The sequence below is a fragment of the Coenobita brevimanus genome, chromosome 60, assembly GCF_032717465.1.
Source record: "Coenobita brevimanus isolate Jiangsu-jjx chromosome 60, ASM3271746v2, whole genome shotgun sequence".
Taxonomy (NCBI): Eukaryota; Metazoa; Arthropoda; class Malacostraca; order Decapoda; family Coenobitidae; genus Coenobita; species Coenobita brevimanus.
The window spans coordinates 29,247,168-29,264,779 of NC_137013.1; the positions used below are offsets into that span (position 1 = coordinate 29,247,168).

Sequence of the window (17,612 nt, forward strand, 5' to 3'; positions counted from 1 at the left end):
AGACAGCATCTTTTACTGCTTGGTTTTCCAGCTTCCATATTTTCCTCCTAGGTACATAAATCCTCTTTTTCATCACTCGTTCCTTAAGCACCATGACACATCAATAATTTGTAATGCTGCACACACTCCTCACTCCCTGTAACTTTAATATCCCTCACTAACCTCCTATCAGCCCTCCTGACCATAAAATAATCTATCAGATTGCTATATCCCCCAGATTCGTATGAAATCAACCAACTCTCTCTCTCGCTCTCTTCCTAAAATGTGTGTTGCATACAATCATGTTCACTGTCTCACAAAATATAAGGATAAAGATACATAACTAATAGCAAGGCAGCACAAGTGCAAAATAATTATTGTTCCATGAAAACAGACCACATATCCATTAATTTGTTACAGTATTCAAACCTTTGAAATTTTCCATTCCACCTATGAAAAATTTTCCACTTTTATTTTTCTCTCATTAACATGCCAACAATAATAACACCGTACCATCTTACCAGAAGGATAAGAGACTTTAACATCCTCAAACTGCTGCCATCTCTCCCACGGTTCACTGATGATCCTGCGAAGATATCCCAACACTCTATCCAGTCCCCCAAGGCTCACTGTGTCCTTAACCATCAGTTGCCGCCAGTCCTCGCTCTCCACACTGCTCACCACAATTTCTGTTTGTTTTGTAGCTACACACACAACTGGCATTTTCACACTGCAACTTTCAACAATGATTTTCGATATACCCAGCAGTTGAGCCAAGGGATTGCTCTGGCAGTGTATGATGCATTTGTCTACAACCCCATACAACCTCAGTAGGTCAAGCAGAGATGCCTTAAAGCAGTCCTTGTTTTCTCTGTATTTTTGGACATTTTCTACTGAATTAAAAAGCACAGAGACATTTAGCTTCTCAGGATTTATAGTCTTTAATGGTGCAACATCCTTCGGAGTCAACTTATAATTTCCCTTTATACCAGATGCTTGACTGTCTGATTCTGTTACAATTACACAGTTATAAGCCACCACCTGGTAACCCTCACCACAAAAGGAATTGGCCACAGGGAAAGTTCTACATATGAGGGAAATATTGTCACATATGGTAATTTTAACATAGCCACCAACTGCAGCATGGACAATATGGTGAAGTGGTGCTGGCAGCAGTGCCTTCTGAAGGTCAACAGTCCCACAGCTCTTAACACACGATACAACCACACGTTCCATTATGATCACACCTAATCTGAAAATCTGAACAAAATTTAACACACATGAGTCTACCCCTGTATACACAAGGTTGAGTAGAAAGAAAAAAAAAATGTAGTATTATATCCATACATTTAAACAGTATATGGTGGCAGTTACAGCTATCTCTCAGCTACTTTATTTACAATGCAAACTGAATTACAACCAGGCTTTCATGTTTGCAGGCCTCAAGTAAAACATCTATCTGCTACTGGCAGATTGACCATTTCAAAGAAACCTGCCCTACAACAGAATACAAAAACATTATGTAGGTCAAGCTACTTCTGGCCACTTAGCCAGTCATTAATGATATCCAAAAGACCTTACAACACAAAAATCTTCTGCACACACACACACACACACACACACACGAGCAGCCGGAGAGAGAGGTCGTCCCAGGCATCGCTCCTAACCTTGAGTAGTTTCAGGAATTTTGTCTGTCCTGTCTCCTAGGGTCTTTCTATAAATTTAAAATAATGAAAGTTGGTAGACTACCAAAAATGTAAAGATTTGTTGGCAATAGTATACATGAATGTTTGTGGCTTATTCGGTAACAGCTGTTTAGGTACTTTACCGGTACGTTAAAGATGGCCGAAAATGTAAACAATGAGGGAATGGAATTTCAAGGATTTGATGGTAATACTAATGTCATGGACCTGGTGAAAACATTAATTATGAGGATTAGTGAACTCGAAAAAAAGTAGAGAATCTAGTGATAAAGGATGTGTCAGGAAATATGGAAACCACCATACAGAGTCTAATCCAGTCCAACGAAACAGCCAATGAAGAGATTAAGAATTTGAAGAGGGAGAATGTTGAACTGAGGAGGAAACTTGAAGAGAGTACTAATAAAACGGAGAAGGTGAGTAATGTACTAGAAGAACACAAGGCAAAGTGGGCACACGTAGAAGAAGAACAGAAAGAAGTGGTCAGCTTAAGAGAGATCATCCAGGAAGAAAGGGAAATGAACAAGAAAGAAATGGAAGAAAATGTAGTGAAAATACTGAAGAAAAAAGAGAAAATAGTGAGAGAAACTGTAGAAAGGAACAGATGTGTGGTAGTATTTGGAAACAGGGAAGAGGAAGAAAAGGTTAGGTTCGCAAGACTCGAGAAAGACACGAACATGGTGAGAGGAATATTAGGCAAGATTGACCCCGAAGGAGACAAGTGGGTAAAAGAAATTGAGGAAGTAAGGAGGATAGGGCCTTATAAGAATGGGGAAACAAGACCAATGAGAGTCAAGTTTACATCAGAAAGTGTAATAAATGAGATACTTAAAGTGACCTGGAAATTAAGCAAAGAGGCGGGGATGGAAAATATTATAATAAGAAAAGATCTGAATGAAGAAGAAAGAGAAGTTTTAAAATCATTAAAGGAAGAAGTAAAGGAAAAAAATGATAAGAGGACAGAGGAAGAACGTAATACTTTTTTTTGGAGAGTATTGGATATGAAAGTAAGGAAATGGTATTTAAGGAAATAGAAGTGAAGGAAACTAGGGGGGATGGTTGTGAAAGATCAGAAGTTGAAGAAGTGATATGGACAGAGAGTAGGAGAGAAGAGGGTATTAATAATGTCAAAAATAATTTGAAGGTGATATATACTAATGTTGATGGTTTCATATCGACAAGGATCGAAATTAATGATTTCTTGAGAGAACATGAACCTGATGTCATGTGCCTTGTAGAGACCAAATTAAGAGAAGATATTGATGTTCATTTGGGAGATGGTAAATACAAACTGTGGAGAAAAGACAGGAAAGAAAAAAAGGGAGGAGTGATGATAGCAGTGAAGAACAACATAAATGTAGATACTGTGGAAATGGGAGAAGGCAGGGCTGAAGTGATATATATGAAATTAGAAACTGGAGAGAATGTTAAGAGAGATATGGCGGTAGTGTATGTTCCCCCAAAGACGAGAGCATGGAAGGATGACGAATACCATGAGATGTTGTCAGATATGGCTAGCTACTTGCAAAAAATAATTGAGAAAAGCAATAATATAATTTTGGTGGGTGACTTTAATTGTAAAGAGGTGAACTGGGAGGAATGGTACTCAGGAGGCGGCGAGGATTCGTGGGGTACTATGTTATTAAATATAATAATGAATAATGTGATGACGCAGTGGGTCAAAGAAGAGACACGGTTTCGAGGTGAGGACACACCAACAAGGTTAGATTTACTGTTCACCAAAGAACCCGATGTAATAGAATCATTGGAATATCTCTGTCCTTTGGGAAAAAGTGATCACGTGGTCATTGAGTTCCAGATGTTAATAGGAAACGTCGAGCCAAGAGACGAGCTTCATAGACAGGGAAGATACAACTTTGGCAAAGCAAATTTTACAGGATTGAGAAACTTTTTGAATTTGCGGATTGGAGAAAATTCAGAGAAACAAGAGAGATACAGAGGAAGTGGGATATGTTTCTAGACCTCTATAATTTGGGAGTGGAAAAATTTGTACCAAGAGTAAGAGGGAAAGAAAACAGGAAAAAGGAGTGGTTTAATAGAAGGTGTATGATAGCCAAAAAAGAGAGAGAGAAGGCGTGGAACAATTGGAGAAAGAGAGGTAACGACAGAACAAAGGAAGAATATAAAAGAACAAGAAACGAATACACAAGAATACGTAGGGAAGAAGAAAGGAATTTTGAAAAAGGTATAATTGACAAATGCAAGGATGAACCCAAACTGTTTTATAGATTTGTTAATGGCAAACTGAAACAAAAGGAAGGAATCACCAAGCTGAAAGTAGATGGAGAGGTCTTTAAGGATGCGGCAATGCAAGGAGAAATAATGAACAAACGTTTCCAGTCAGTTTTCACTAAAGAAAAGGAGCTTGTGGAAGGGGAGGGAGTGATTAGAAATGTTCCGGTGATGAAAGATATAAAAGTGGAGGTGCAGGAAGTGTATAAATTACTGGAAACTCAAGATGTAAGGAAAGCCCCAGGACCTGATGGAATTTCTAATTGGGTACTGAAGGAATGCAGAGAACAACTGGCGGATAAAATTCACAGCTTAATTGTATGCTCACTGGAAGAGGGGAAAGTGCCAAAAGAATGGAAGAGGGCAAATGTGGTACCAATTTACAAGGGAGGAAACAGGGAAGAACCCCTGAATTATAGACCAGTGTCTCTAACCAGCATGGTCGCAAAATTGTGTGAGAGAATCCTGAAAGACAGATGGATAAAATATCTGGAAGAGATGAATATTTTGGCTGAATGTCAGTTTGGATTCAGAAGTGGAAGGTCATGTGTTTCAAACTTGTTGAGCTTTTACTCAAGAGCGATTGATGTGGTACAGGAGAGAGATGGTTGGGTGGATTGTGTGTACTTAGACTTAGAGAAGGCCTTTGACAAGGTACCTCATAAGAGACTAATGTGGAAACTAGAATATATAGGAGGACTAAAGGGAAAACTTCTGGAATGGATGAGAGACTTTTGAGAGACAGACAAATGAGGACAGTAATAAAGGAAAAGATGTCTGGATGGAGGGAAGTAACAAGTGGAGTCCCTCAAGGCTCAGTGTTGGCGCCAGTAATGTTCCTGATTTACGTAAATGATATGGTAGATGAAGTGAACAGTTATGCGAGTCTGTTTGCTGATGATGTAAAGATCTTGAGGAAGATAGAGGTTGAGGAGGATTGTAAAATACTGCAGGAGGATTTGGATAGGATACACAATTGGAGCCGGACGTGGGAAATGAAATTTAATGTAAAGAAATGTAAAATATTGGAAATGGGTAAAAGTACCAGGAGACCATCACTGAATTATTTTTTGGGTAATGAATTAATCACAAAAAGGAGAGAAGAGAAAGATTTGGGAGTGCTGGTCCAAGATAGTTTGTCACCAGAAAAGCACATTAACAAGATAGTTGGAGAGACTTATAAGCTCTTGACTAACATAAGAGTAGCATTTCATTATATGGATGAGGAAATGATGAAAAAATTGATAGAGGCCATGATCCGCCCCAGGTTAGAATATGCAGCGGTAGTGTGGTCCCCACACAAAAAGAAAGATATAAACAAGATTGAGAGAATACAAAGAACAGCAACCAAGATGGTCCCCAGTCTGACAGACCTGTCATACAGAGAGAGGCTGGAAAAACTGGATTTGCCTTCGTTAGAGGAAAGGAGAAAGAGGGGAGACATGATTGCGGTGTTCAGGACCATGGTGGGAGTAGATAAAATTGACAAAGAAGATCTGTTTGTATGGGATAAGAGAGCAACAAGAGGACATGGAATGAAATTGAAAAAGTCAAGCTGCTTGAAGGATATCAAGAAATATAGCTTTCCTTACAGAAGTATAGACTTATGGAATAGCCTGGACAAAGAGATCGTCCAGTCTAAAAACTTAAACGAGTTTAAAGTTAAATTCGACTTATTGGGAAACAGCGACGGAAACCCACGAGCATAGTACATTCCGTGTATATCACAATTAGGTATATTCTTAAATATTTGAAACGACTTAGACAAAGAGGTGGTGCATGAGAAAAACATTCATGTGTGTAAAGGTAGACTTGATAAATGTGGATATGGAGACAGGACAACACGAGCATTGCTCAATTCCTGTATACTACAAATAGGTAAATACAAATAGGTAAATACACACACACACACACACACACAAAGGTTTCACAATGGAAAGATATGACTAGTGGAATGTCCCACGGCTCTGTCTTGTCTGCAATATTGTTCCTGATATACATAAATGATTTGCCAGAAGGTCTGAACGGTTACATGAGTACTATATTCTCGCAGATGATGCTAAAATCGTGAAACATATTAAATGCTGCTACCGTATTGATAGTTATAAGGAGCCAGACTTAGGAAATGGAGTTCAATGCCACAAAGTGTCATGTGTTACAAATGAGAGTGAGTGAAAAATGACCAAAATGGATATATAAAATGAGCAATGAGTTAGTAAGCAAAAGAAATGAAGGGAAGAACTTGAGAGTGATTATATAAGATGACCTGTCACCAGAAAAGCATATAAACAGAATCATTGGAGGCACATATGGATTACTGACCAACATGAGAGTGGCTTTTAGTTACAGTATATGGACAAGGAAATGCTGAGGGAGTCGATAGTGTCCATGCTAAGACCAAGACTAAAACATGCAGCTGTGATATGAAAAAACATATTGATAAACTGGAGAAGGTACAACAGATGGCTACAAGGATGATATCATGCTTAAGAGAACTGCTATTATACCCAGTACCATGCTTAACCCCTTAACCGCGGGGCGTCACTTTCGTGACGCTTGGGAGCAAGGGATCATACTGCGGGGCGTCACTTTTGCGATTCTGTGTTATTTTGAATTCACCCGGGCTTTCAAGTGGTAGCTTGTATCATCTATCAGTACTGCCAATGTCCAACATTAGTCAGCACTCCTAATATCATCTGTACTCCCATCCTTTGTTGATAATTTAGCCATTTCTCCCCGTTCTTGACTCCCCTCCCTACCTTCCCTCCACTACCCTCTCCTCTCGCCTGCCCGGCCATGCTACGCTAAGTAAATCTTCCTTGGAATTTTCCACTGATTTCATCCATGGAAATAAGCTCTATGCCCTATTCTTATACCAAATAATATATACCAAAAAGAAATAAGGTAAGTGAGAGTGCCATAAACCTGGAATTGGCTAATTATCACCTGACAACACCTCACGTGCACTCGTTCGCTAATTTTCGCTGTTTATTTCCCCTTGAAATATGCCGCATAATCTATTCTCGTACTAAAAATATATATAAGGAGGGAAGGGAGAAGCCTAAGTGATATTTAAATTCACCTGGAACTACCTAATTTATAATGTAGTGTCTAGATTTCCTGCCAATCATTTCACTGCTATATATTAGCAGCTGTCAAGAGGCTGACGTTGGCAGTAATCCATTTCCCTAGGTAGGCCACCCCGGCCCACCCCTATCAGTTCACTGTCATCTTCCAAGGTGAAGGTACGTCTGTTTGCTCCTGCTAACTTCAGACACTTTTTACCCCCATGCAAAGAGCCCTGTGACCTTTACCCCCTACTAAACCTCGTGTGGAAAGAGGTAAAGGGCTGACAATTGAAAGAGAGTGACTACAATCTTTCTGTTGAGTAAAACAGTGCAAGTGGAATTGTAAATAATGTGTAAATAATGTGTACACAGCAAGTAAAGCAATGAATGTAAATATAAGTGAACAGTGGAAAATAGTTTTATAAGTTACTTCAAGTGACAGTGCATAACACAGTGTAAATAAAATAGAAATGTAAATAATGTAAATAAAATAGAGAATGTAAATAGAAATGTAAATGAGTAGTATTATAAGAATACGAGTATATATACTAGGGGTAATGAAAGTGAAAGTTTCACTCTAGCATGTATGAATACTATAAGTTATGAGAGTGAAGGTGAAAGAGACATTCACTCTCAATGCTAGTATACAGGACGAGAAAGTGAATGCTACGTATTTTACTGAAAGAAATTGAATGCCTACAGTGACAATAAACTACTATTACTGAAGGAAACTTATGGATAAAGACTGTAGATATATAAAAGTGTTATATAGTAATAGAAATATAAACTGTGAGTGTTTTTATGAAAAATAAATGACAACACCAGCGGCGAACTAGCACAAGTGGGAAGGTCATACGCCCTCGTAATTTTCATTGCTTTCACAGTGGGGCTTTTTTTGGAACATGGATTCCAAACTATTTGAGATTCATAGAATAGTGTTTCTAGTGATAATATCAGGCTGTGGTAATCATATTACGGGTTGTCCGGAAGTGTAAAGTGAAGACTTCGTTACCCAATTTCAGAGGTCTCCACAAGTCCTACGGTACTCGATGAAGGCTCAACAAACACCCCAGGAGAAAGCTGAAGGTATGTGCCATAAGCATATGTGATTTTAATATTCTAGGACTAATAACTGATTTTTGGCAAATATTTTTGGAGAGTCTGTCGGAGCGCGAATATGCCCGCGGGTGCCACAAGAAAAAGCAAATCAAGCCCGCGGTTAAAGGGTTAAGGGAAGTGATATTGGATGATGAAAGAACAAGAGGTCAAGCATTGAAAATGAGGAAGAGCAGATGCCAAAGTGGTGTTAATAGGTTCAGTTTCCAAAACAGAAGTATAAGTACTTGGAACGACTTAGACAAGGAGGTGGTGAAAGCGAAATGCATCCACGTATTTAAACCTAGACTGGATAAAAGTTTATGTGGAGCCAGGACAATATGAGTTTAGCTCAATTCCTGTATACTATAAATAGGTAAATACACACACACACGCGAGAAATTTGAAAGAATTATTTTACAATAACTGGAGATTTTAACCCGCTGCATGCCAGCTATCTTTAGCCCTATTGGTCACCTCTGTGCTGGCCATTTTTTGATCTTTTTTTTATTGGCTGAAATGATAGATTTTGATGTGAAAACAATGAATTTCACCATTAAAATACTCACCGAAGGTCAGAAATGGGTTTTATTGAGTCCTGCATACTTGTATACAGGTATTCCCGTTCTCTTACGTTCGCCAGGTAGGTGAGAAAACCGTTTTCTATATAAGGGAGACTCAGGCATTTATGTTCGGAAGGTATAGTAATGTTCAGTACACTTATTACTGTACTTCAACATCTGTCACAATTTGCGTGTCTCTCTCACTGTGAATACATTGTCTTACACTTACTTGAAGATAGGTATAACCTGACTTCACTATAAATGGTCGTGGCACTTCCAAGAAGGTATTTACAGCTTGACATCACTATGTACAGTTCTTACACTTACAAGAAAATATTTACAACCTGATTTTACTATGTATAGTCCCTACACTTAGGTGAAAATATTCACAACATGCCTTCACTATGTACAGCACTGGGTGAGGCGTACAGGCAGAGTGAGGCAGAGCGAGTGTGAGGGGGGAGTGAGTGTGTGTATGGCCTTGACCGCCTGAGGCATGATAGAGGAATAGTTAACGTATATGCCTGCCAATTTTTACCCGCAAAAACTTGAGCAACCATGCAGTATTAAATTGTAACTTCAGGATTGCATGATACACTTAGCTAGTTGTAATTAAAGTTACAAAAAGGGCCCAAACCACAAAAAGGGCAATTATCATGACCTAAAGAAGTAGGGTTGTGTGGGGTCAAATGGGACGCGGGGCCAAACAGGCCATTTTGTCGATATTTTTACACTTTCCATATTTTCTCCAATTTCAGATTTTCTAAAACTGAAAGTTAATAGCTCATTTGAAAGCTCTTTTAATGTAGATTTGTAATATGTAAACCAATTTTAGAACTTTTTGAAAACATGCCAAAAATGATGATTAAATAGAACAAAAAAATGTGAAAATTTCAAACATGAAAATTTCACCTCCAAAAATTTTGGTGTCTATCAAAAAGTACTTAAGCTAAAACAAGAATGTAAAAAATAGTGTATACCACAAAGTGTTGGCTTTATGTGCAAAAAAAGTCATTTGTCTATCTTCATTAGATTTTGAGTTATTAAGATTTTAGTAAAATGGGGTCAAATGGGCCACCTCATATTTTTTCTCCAGATTTTTATCTCACTTGCATAACCTAGTCAAGCAGTTCTTTGGGAACCTAGAGTATTGATAGCAACTCTAGCGATGAAGAGGAAACAACAGTTAGGCCTAAAGTGAAAGTGGAAGACCTGAAAGACGGTGCCACATTTGTTATTGTATTCTACGAAGGCTCATATTTCCCTGGGCGAGTTATGAAGGTTAAAAAGACCGGCGTTGAAGTCAGCTGTATGACAAGGAGCAACCCGAAGGTCTGAAAGTGGCCTGAACGTCTAGATCTTCATAAGTATGTACTCGAAGATATCATCTCTATCATCCAACCTCCAGCAGCTTGTGGCAGTCATGGCCTGTGTAGTGTGCCTGAGGTTGAAAAATACTGGAATGCCTTAATAACAGTAGTACTGTATGTCCTTGTAAATAGGTGATTTATATATAAATCATTAGTGTAATGTTAGAATATAGCAGAAATAAGTGTAGAATTAAGTTCAGTGACAAAAAAAAAAACAGTTACAGTGCAAAATTTTGTGTATTATGGGTAGCTGAAAATAAGGACTAAAAAAACATCGAGCATCACTTCAGCTTAATGGGCTGCCACGTGCCAAACAAACTGCAAAAACAGGAATAGCCACAACCATAGCGAAGAGGAGTTCCTGTCCTACAATTTGATATATGGTTACACGAAATTAATTATTACCAATACATGTTAATACATTTTAAAATTGTGGACCGTTTGACCTCATCATCTGCAGGGTCAGACGGGCCACACCTACCTCAGTTTGGCAAAAAAAAAAAAAATTTATATATAAAATTTTTCATTTTGAATCATGTCTCATTTTATAGCCAAAAGGTGTAGCCTAATGTTCTGATGCAAGTATAAAACTTTCAAATTTCAACTTACTTTTTATGTGGCAGCCAAAAAAACAAAAAAGGTGTCCTGTTTGACCCTGCATGACCCTACTTTACTGAACTAGATTACTGTAGGAAAGGAGCTTAGAGGATAAGATGTGTATGCAGTATATAGAAATTTTTGTGAATTTTATGAAACAAGAGTCCAAAATTATATCCCTCATCACATCACAAAGAAACAAATAAGGATAAAGAAATGGTTTATTACAGAATGTAAAACAGTAAAAAAAGAAGAGAGATTTGTTGTGGAATAGATAGAGGACACAATAGTGAGACAGCATAAAACAACTATAAACAGACAAGAAATGATTACCTGTATACACAGATGAGGAGAGAAGCTCAAAGACAGTTTGAGGAAGACATTAGAAATAAAAGTAGAGATCAACTGAAGCTGTTTTACAGCAACATCCGGTGCAAGACTGAAGTTAAAGATAAAATACAGTCCATCATGGATTAGGAAATAATCAATATCCAAGAAAAAGATATTTGTGAAGTACCGGTACCTAAAATACTCCAATAAGTTTTTACAGGATAGAGCAGATTTGAGAGAAATAATAAGGAACATGCATGCCCACACATTCAGTAAAGTATTAACATATACGAATATCAGAGCAAGAGTTGTACAAAGGAAAAATGAATGGTCCTGACAAAATTTCAAGCTGGGTATTATATGAAAGTGGACAGCCTGTGGAATGCATATAGGGACTGCTTAGTTAGGAATGCTAACGTGATGTGTGGTGTGGCAGGAGTAACAACAGAGAAGAAAGGTATGGCATGGTGGGATGAGAAGGTTAAGAGAGCAGTGGAGGAAAAGAGGAAGAAGTGGCTAAAGTCGTTACAGGATAGGGGTTCAGTTGAATTAAGAACTGAGTATATTGAGAGCAAGAAGCATGTAAAAAGACTAGTGAAGAAGAAAAAGGAGGAGGTAAATGATGATCTAGGAAGAAAAACAAATGCAAATTACTCTGAAAATGGGAAGTTATTCTAGAAAGAGGTGCAGAAATGTAGATGTGAAAGCGGAAAGAAATGTGATTAAGTAATGCAGGTGGTAGATTATTAACCCATGGAGATGAAGTAAGGACCAGATGGAAAGAAAATTTTGATGGCCTCATGAATGGGAATAGAGAGAGTGGAGTGGCTGTAAACACGATTGGTTTTGGGGGTATGCAGAGAAGGAATGCACTGCCAGGAGACATGACACTCGCACAGGTGAAGAGTGCTGTGAAGCGGCTGAAAAATGGGAAAGCAGCTGGGGTTGGTGAGGTGTATGTAGAGATGATTAAGTGTAGTGGAGAGAGTGGAATGAAGTGCTTGTTGGAGATATGTAAGAAGGCATGGATGAGTGAAACTGCGCCTGCAGAGTGGAAAAAGGCTGTGATTGTACTTCTATACAAAAATAAAGGTGAATGAAGTGCTTGTAGGAGATATGTAAGAAGGCATGGATGAGTGAAACTGTGCCTGCAGAGTGGAAAAAGGCTGTGATTGTACCTCTATACAAAAATGTATAGAGGTACAATGTGAAGTGAGTGCAAGAATTATCGTGGCATTAGTTCATTAAGTGTAGTAGAGAAGGCATATGGAAGAATTATCATACAGAAAGTAAGAGAGACGTCAGACGTCCTAGTGAGTCATGAACAGGGTGGCTTTAGGAGTGGCAGAGGATGTGTGGATCAAATATTTGCAGTGAGACAGATAGCATAGAAGGCTTGTGAGAAAGACCATAAGGAGTTTATGGTATTCATGGATCTGGAAAAAGCATACGACAAATTAGACAAAGAGGGATTGTGGAAAGTTTTGCGCATGTACGGTGTAAATGGTAAGCTGCTAGGTGCCGTCAGGAGTTATTATGATGGTAGCGAAGCATGTGTAATGGTTGATGGACAGCTAGGTGAATGTTCATGATCAGCGTGGGCGTGCGACAAGGTTGTGTGATGTACCTATGGCTGTTCAATATATAAATGGATGGGGTGATGAGAGAAGTAAAAACACAAGTAATGGAGAGAGGGATGGCACTGGTAATGAATGGAATATCTCAAATCTGTTGCATACTGATGATGCAGTACTGCCTGCACATACCAGACAAGAACTTGGTAGGCTAGTAGTTTTGCTGATGTGTGCGTGCCTTGAGAGTAAATGTAGAAAAGAGTAAAGTGATGGTTATGGTGAGAGAAGGTGACTCCCAGGGCGATGTTACAGTGAATGGAGAGAGACTGGAATTGGTGAGGGAGTTCAAATACAGTACCTGGGTACAGTGGTAGAAAAAAGAGAAAAATGTGCAAAGGAGGTGGAAAGTATACACAAGGAAGAAAAGTAGCTGGTGCAATGATTGTCTTGATAAGAAACAAAGGCTTGAGTGTTGCAGCTGCACAAGGCTTACATGAGGGAGTGTTAGTGCCAACTTTAACATATGGGTGTGAGACTATGGTGTGGCATAAAAATGAAGTGTCAAGAGTAAGAGCAGTGGAGGTGGGACTGCTGAGGAATGTATGTGGAGTACAATGGGTGGATAGGATACAAAATACCAAGCGTGTCATAAATGATTTATGACAAGACTAATTTAAATCAGTCATAAATGTCATAAATATATAACATTCCAAGTTTCCAAAAATATGTATCAAATCATGTATACTTGAAAAATTATGAAAATTTACCAGTATATAAAGCTCTGTTTCATGCTGTCCCACAATACCATAGCTATATTCAGAGTGTCAGATAAGGACAAATAAAGTAACGTGTCATGTATTTTGGTTTGATTATACTTGGCCAAGAATTCAATGCACTGTGACAGACATAAATGAAACAAAACCATACAATCATACATGCATAAATTATAATGGCTGCTCCTTAAAAGATAAAAGTAAATATTTCTGATTAGATGGATCAGTGATAAAAATTTTTATATTTTTTGTAGTCTTAATAAATTATAAATTCTATAATTCTCTATTCTTTCTGAAATTAAAATTTTATTATTATTCCTGAAGATTTTAAATAAAAAGAATAAATGTTTAGATTTAGGGTACTGTATTGTAACATATATCTTAATTTTTATTCTAGAACATTTTTCCTTTTAATAACTACAATGATCAACTGTAACTGGTTTGTTATGTTTATATATTATGTTTACTGAATGGTTGTTAGTAAATATACATATTTTTTGCTGGATTATACAACTCATAACTTTTCATGTTCATCCTATTAGGCCTACTGTATAAGTTAAAAATATATAATATATTAATACATAAGAAATAAACATATGCTAGGCAATGCATTGATTTTAAGAGAAAATGAGTAAATAAAACTTTGTGAAATTATGCATGACCAACGGCCATACCACGTTCAGTACACCGCTTCCCGTCCGATCAGTGAAGTTAAGCAACGTTGGGTCTGGTTAGTACTGGGATGGGTGACCTCCTGGGAACACCAGATGCTGTTGGCATCCCTACGTGTCAAGTGGGGTTGGTGAAGGATTAGTGCCCCTCCCTGTAAAACAATTAACTCTAAGCCCTTGGCCACCCCGTTTGGGATACATGGCGTCTGGCAATGAATGAATGAATGAAATTACGTATGTACTGTAATATTTTTTTATATTTAGGAGGAATACACTGAGGTAGTTTGGCCATGTGGAGAGGATGGAGGGTGAAAGACTGACGAGAAGAGTGTATGTGAGTGAGGTGGAGGGGGGGAGAGGGAGGAGGAGGCCGAGGATGAGATGGAGGGATAGGGTGGAGAGGTATATGAGAGAGGGGGGTGTGAGTTGGGAGCAGGGCAGTGAAATAGCAAGGGACAGGGCGACATGGAGGCGATTTGTTTGTGGCCACCCCGAATGGAATTGAGGCGTCTAGCAATAGATAGATAGATAGATTATGACATTTATGGCATTTATGACACGAAAATTGTGTCAAAAATTGCTGATTTAAATCATGATTTAAATCACTGTTTTAAATCATGATTTAAATCACTTTTAAATCACTTGATTTAAATCATGCCAACCTTGCAAAATACAGTAATGTGGTTCATGAAAGGTGTGGAGTGAGGAAGTCAGTGGACACCAGAATCGAAGACAGTGTACTAAGCTGGTATGGTCACATGGAAAGAATGGATAACAATAGAGTGGTGAAAATTGTATATCTGAGCAAATCTGAAGAAGGGAGGAGGCAAGGTAGGCCAAGGAGAAGGTGGACAGATATGGTGGATGTGTGTGTGAGGAAGAGAGGTTTGGAAGTCGGTGAGGCTAGGAAACTGACAAGAGATCGAGCTGACTGGATGAATGTTGCGAGGAGAAGTGCATGACCAGGGATTCTGGCACCCCTTTTTAACGTGGCAGCATCCAGATTAACTCAATCGGATAAGTTTATGTGAAGCTACAGAACGTGGTGAATGTTTTTGGTGTATCCAACAGAGCCAGGATTCCGGGAGCTTGAATGATGAGTGAATGGAAGCGTGGCCCATTGGATTGGGAAAATTAAGGCTGTCTGGACATTGCTACTCTTCACCCTGCCCTTGGGTGGGAAAGGAGGTCTGGATGATGATGATGATGATGTAGCCTAAAAGAGTTAAGCGAGCCAATATATTTAATATTCAAGGAATCCTTAAGTCAAGGTAAACTGCCTGATATTTGAAAGAAAGCAAACATTGTTCCCCTATTCAAGAAAGGAAACTGACAAAATGTACTCAACTATCAACCAGTATCTCTGACCAGTGTTGTAAGACATTACAAAAGCTGATGTGAAAAATTTGGGTAAACCATGTGGAAAAATACAATATGATTACAGAAAGACAGTTTGATTTTTGAAAGGGAAAAAACATGTGTTACAAATCTATTAAGCTACTACGATGGCATTGCAGAAACACTACAGAAAAGGGAAGGATGGGTAGACAGTACCGTATCTATTTGAATATTAAGAAAGCATATGAGAGTACGATGCCAAAGATTATTATGAAAATTGTACCATCAAGAAGGAATCCAAAGTAATCTGTACTGCTTGATGCAAGATTTTCTTAGGAAGAGGGAAATGAGAACAGTACAGGCATACCCCAGTTTAATGATGCAGTTGGTTAATTAAAAATCCATCATTAGGCAGGGTATCGTATCTCGGGGTAGATTTAACATGAAAAGTATGGGGATGCATTTTTGAACCTTGAGTTCCCCCCCCCCCAACCAAGTCCTAAAACCACCCAAATGAGTCCAAAAACATGTTTAAAGCTAATCTAAATGGCCTAACAGCTGTAAAAGAAATTAACCTAAGCCTAACACCTGTAAATAACTCACTAGAGCCAACAAATCTGAAAATCATCAAAGATAAGTCTGGAAAAAATCAAGCTTAGTAACCTGTATCCCAGAATGACAATGTCCATCCCACCTATGGCTAAAACATTAAGTCTAATAACAGTTTGCATCTAGGGGTATCATATACACTCAAACCTCGATTTAAGGGACTAAATGGGGAATCAACTTGTCCCTTACCTGAAAATGTCCCTAACCTGAAAATGTCCCTAACCTGAAAATGTCCAATGTTTTACCACATATAAAGACAATCGTATTATGAAATGCAATGACTGTTTCACTTACTTTTTTTGTGATTATAAATATTATTTTACGGGTGCTGTATTAAGAAATATATTAATGTGTATAACCTAGACGTTACATACAATTTTTTGAATGGTTTTGTCCACTTGTCAAGTAGAACATGGAGTCCCTAAAATCCAAAGTCCCTTAACTGGAGGTCCCTTAAATCGAGGTTTGAGTGTATCAAGGTATACCTAAGGAGAGATTTCTCATCATGGACAGAAGTGACTAGTCGAGTCCCACAGGGCTCAGTGCTGGCATCAATTATGTTTTTCATATATATAAGTGACATTAACAGCAACAATGGAAGCGGACGCTACCGTATCTAAATATGCTTGCTGATGATGCAAAAATTCAAAGAAACAAACACAGACTCTTGGTGAGAGTTACAAGAAGAATTACATAAGCTTCATGCATGGAGCAACAGATAGCATATGGAATTCAGTGTGGACATGTCACGTCATCAAGTTCGGTAAAAGTGGAAAAAGACCAGATTGGGATTATAAACTAGGAAGTTCAATCCTACACACATCAGAAAAGGAGGACCTACCGGTAGGAGTGATAATAACCATCTCCAGCTGACCACATCAATGCACATCAATGAGAACGTATGGAACATGTATACACTGCTTGCTAATATGAGAATTGCATTTACATAATGAAGACATGCTGAGAATGACAATTATTCATGAGACCAACCTTAGAGTATGTATCAGCAGTCTGGAATCCACATTTCGCAGAACACATGCAGTAGGTGAGATTGAAAAGGTACAAAGGGTTGCTACAAGATGGGCACCAAGCATAATGGATCTAAGCTATGAAAGAATAGAAAAATTGAACCTACCAGCATTACAAGCGACAAGGAAAACACATAATCATACTATGTAAATTCATCACAGGGAAAGAGAAAACAGACATACCTTATTTTACGCCATATACTGCCCACCGGCATATGATGCGCACCCATGATCTGGCAAATGGTTGAAAAAAAAAAAAAATTATAACAAAACCTGGGAGCCCGAGCTGGTACCTTCTTCAACAAGCATGTGGTCTAGGTCCATGCTAATCAAGGCTAGTCTGCACCAATAGCTTAAGATAGCCTTATTTTTATTGTAGTCTATGATGAAAAATTAACAATAAAACTCAGCCATGGTCCAAGGCTTGGGAAGCCTAAAGATTTATTTCGGTTCGTCAGCTAACGCTACTACGGTGTTCAAATGACAAGCCAGCTGAGCTGCTGAGCTCAGACTCGCAGACTTTGGTAGGGTCAGGTGGGTGATTGAGTTCATCGTACATCACAGCAAATTATCGTACATGTTTACTTTAAAATGATTTTTACCACCAAAAGGCACAAAAAATATCCTAAAATGACTCACTTAGGATCGATAATAAGAAGAGGAT

General features: G+C 38.4%; 1 protein-coding gene and 1 non-coding gene across 2 annotated transcripts in view; one reads left to right on the forward strand and one right to left on the reverse strand.

Moving 5' to 3' along the window:
• The window catches only part of LOC145403344 (uncharacterized), a 140,337-nt gene extending 123,065 nt beyond the window's left edge, over positions 1 to 17,272 (reverse strand). The window contains exons 1-2 of the mRNA XM_080275134.1: positions 17,222 to 17,272; positions 501 to 1,239 (exon numbers count right to left, since the gene is read on the reverse strand). Of these exons, the coding sequence (XP_080131260.1) occupies positions 501 to 1,239; positions 17,222 to 17,272 (790 nt within the window). The remainder of the gene's footprint in view (positions 1 to 500; positions 1,240 to 17,221) is intronic.
• Positions 13,963 to 14,081, forward strand: LOC145403493 (5S ribosomal RNA). Its single transcript, XR_013898012.1, has one exon. It is a non-coding gene; the product is annotated as a 5S ribosomal RNA (ribosomal RNA).
• Positions 17,273 to 17,612: the final 340 nt, after the last annotated feature.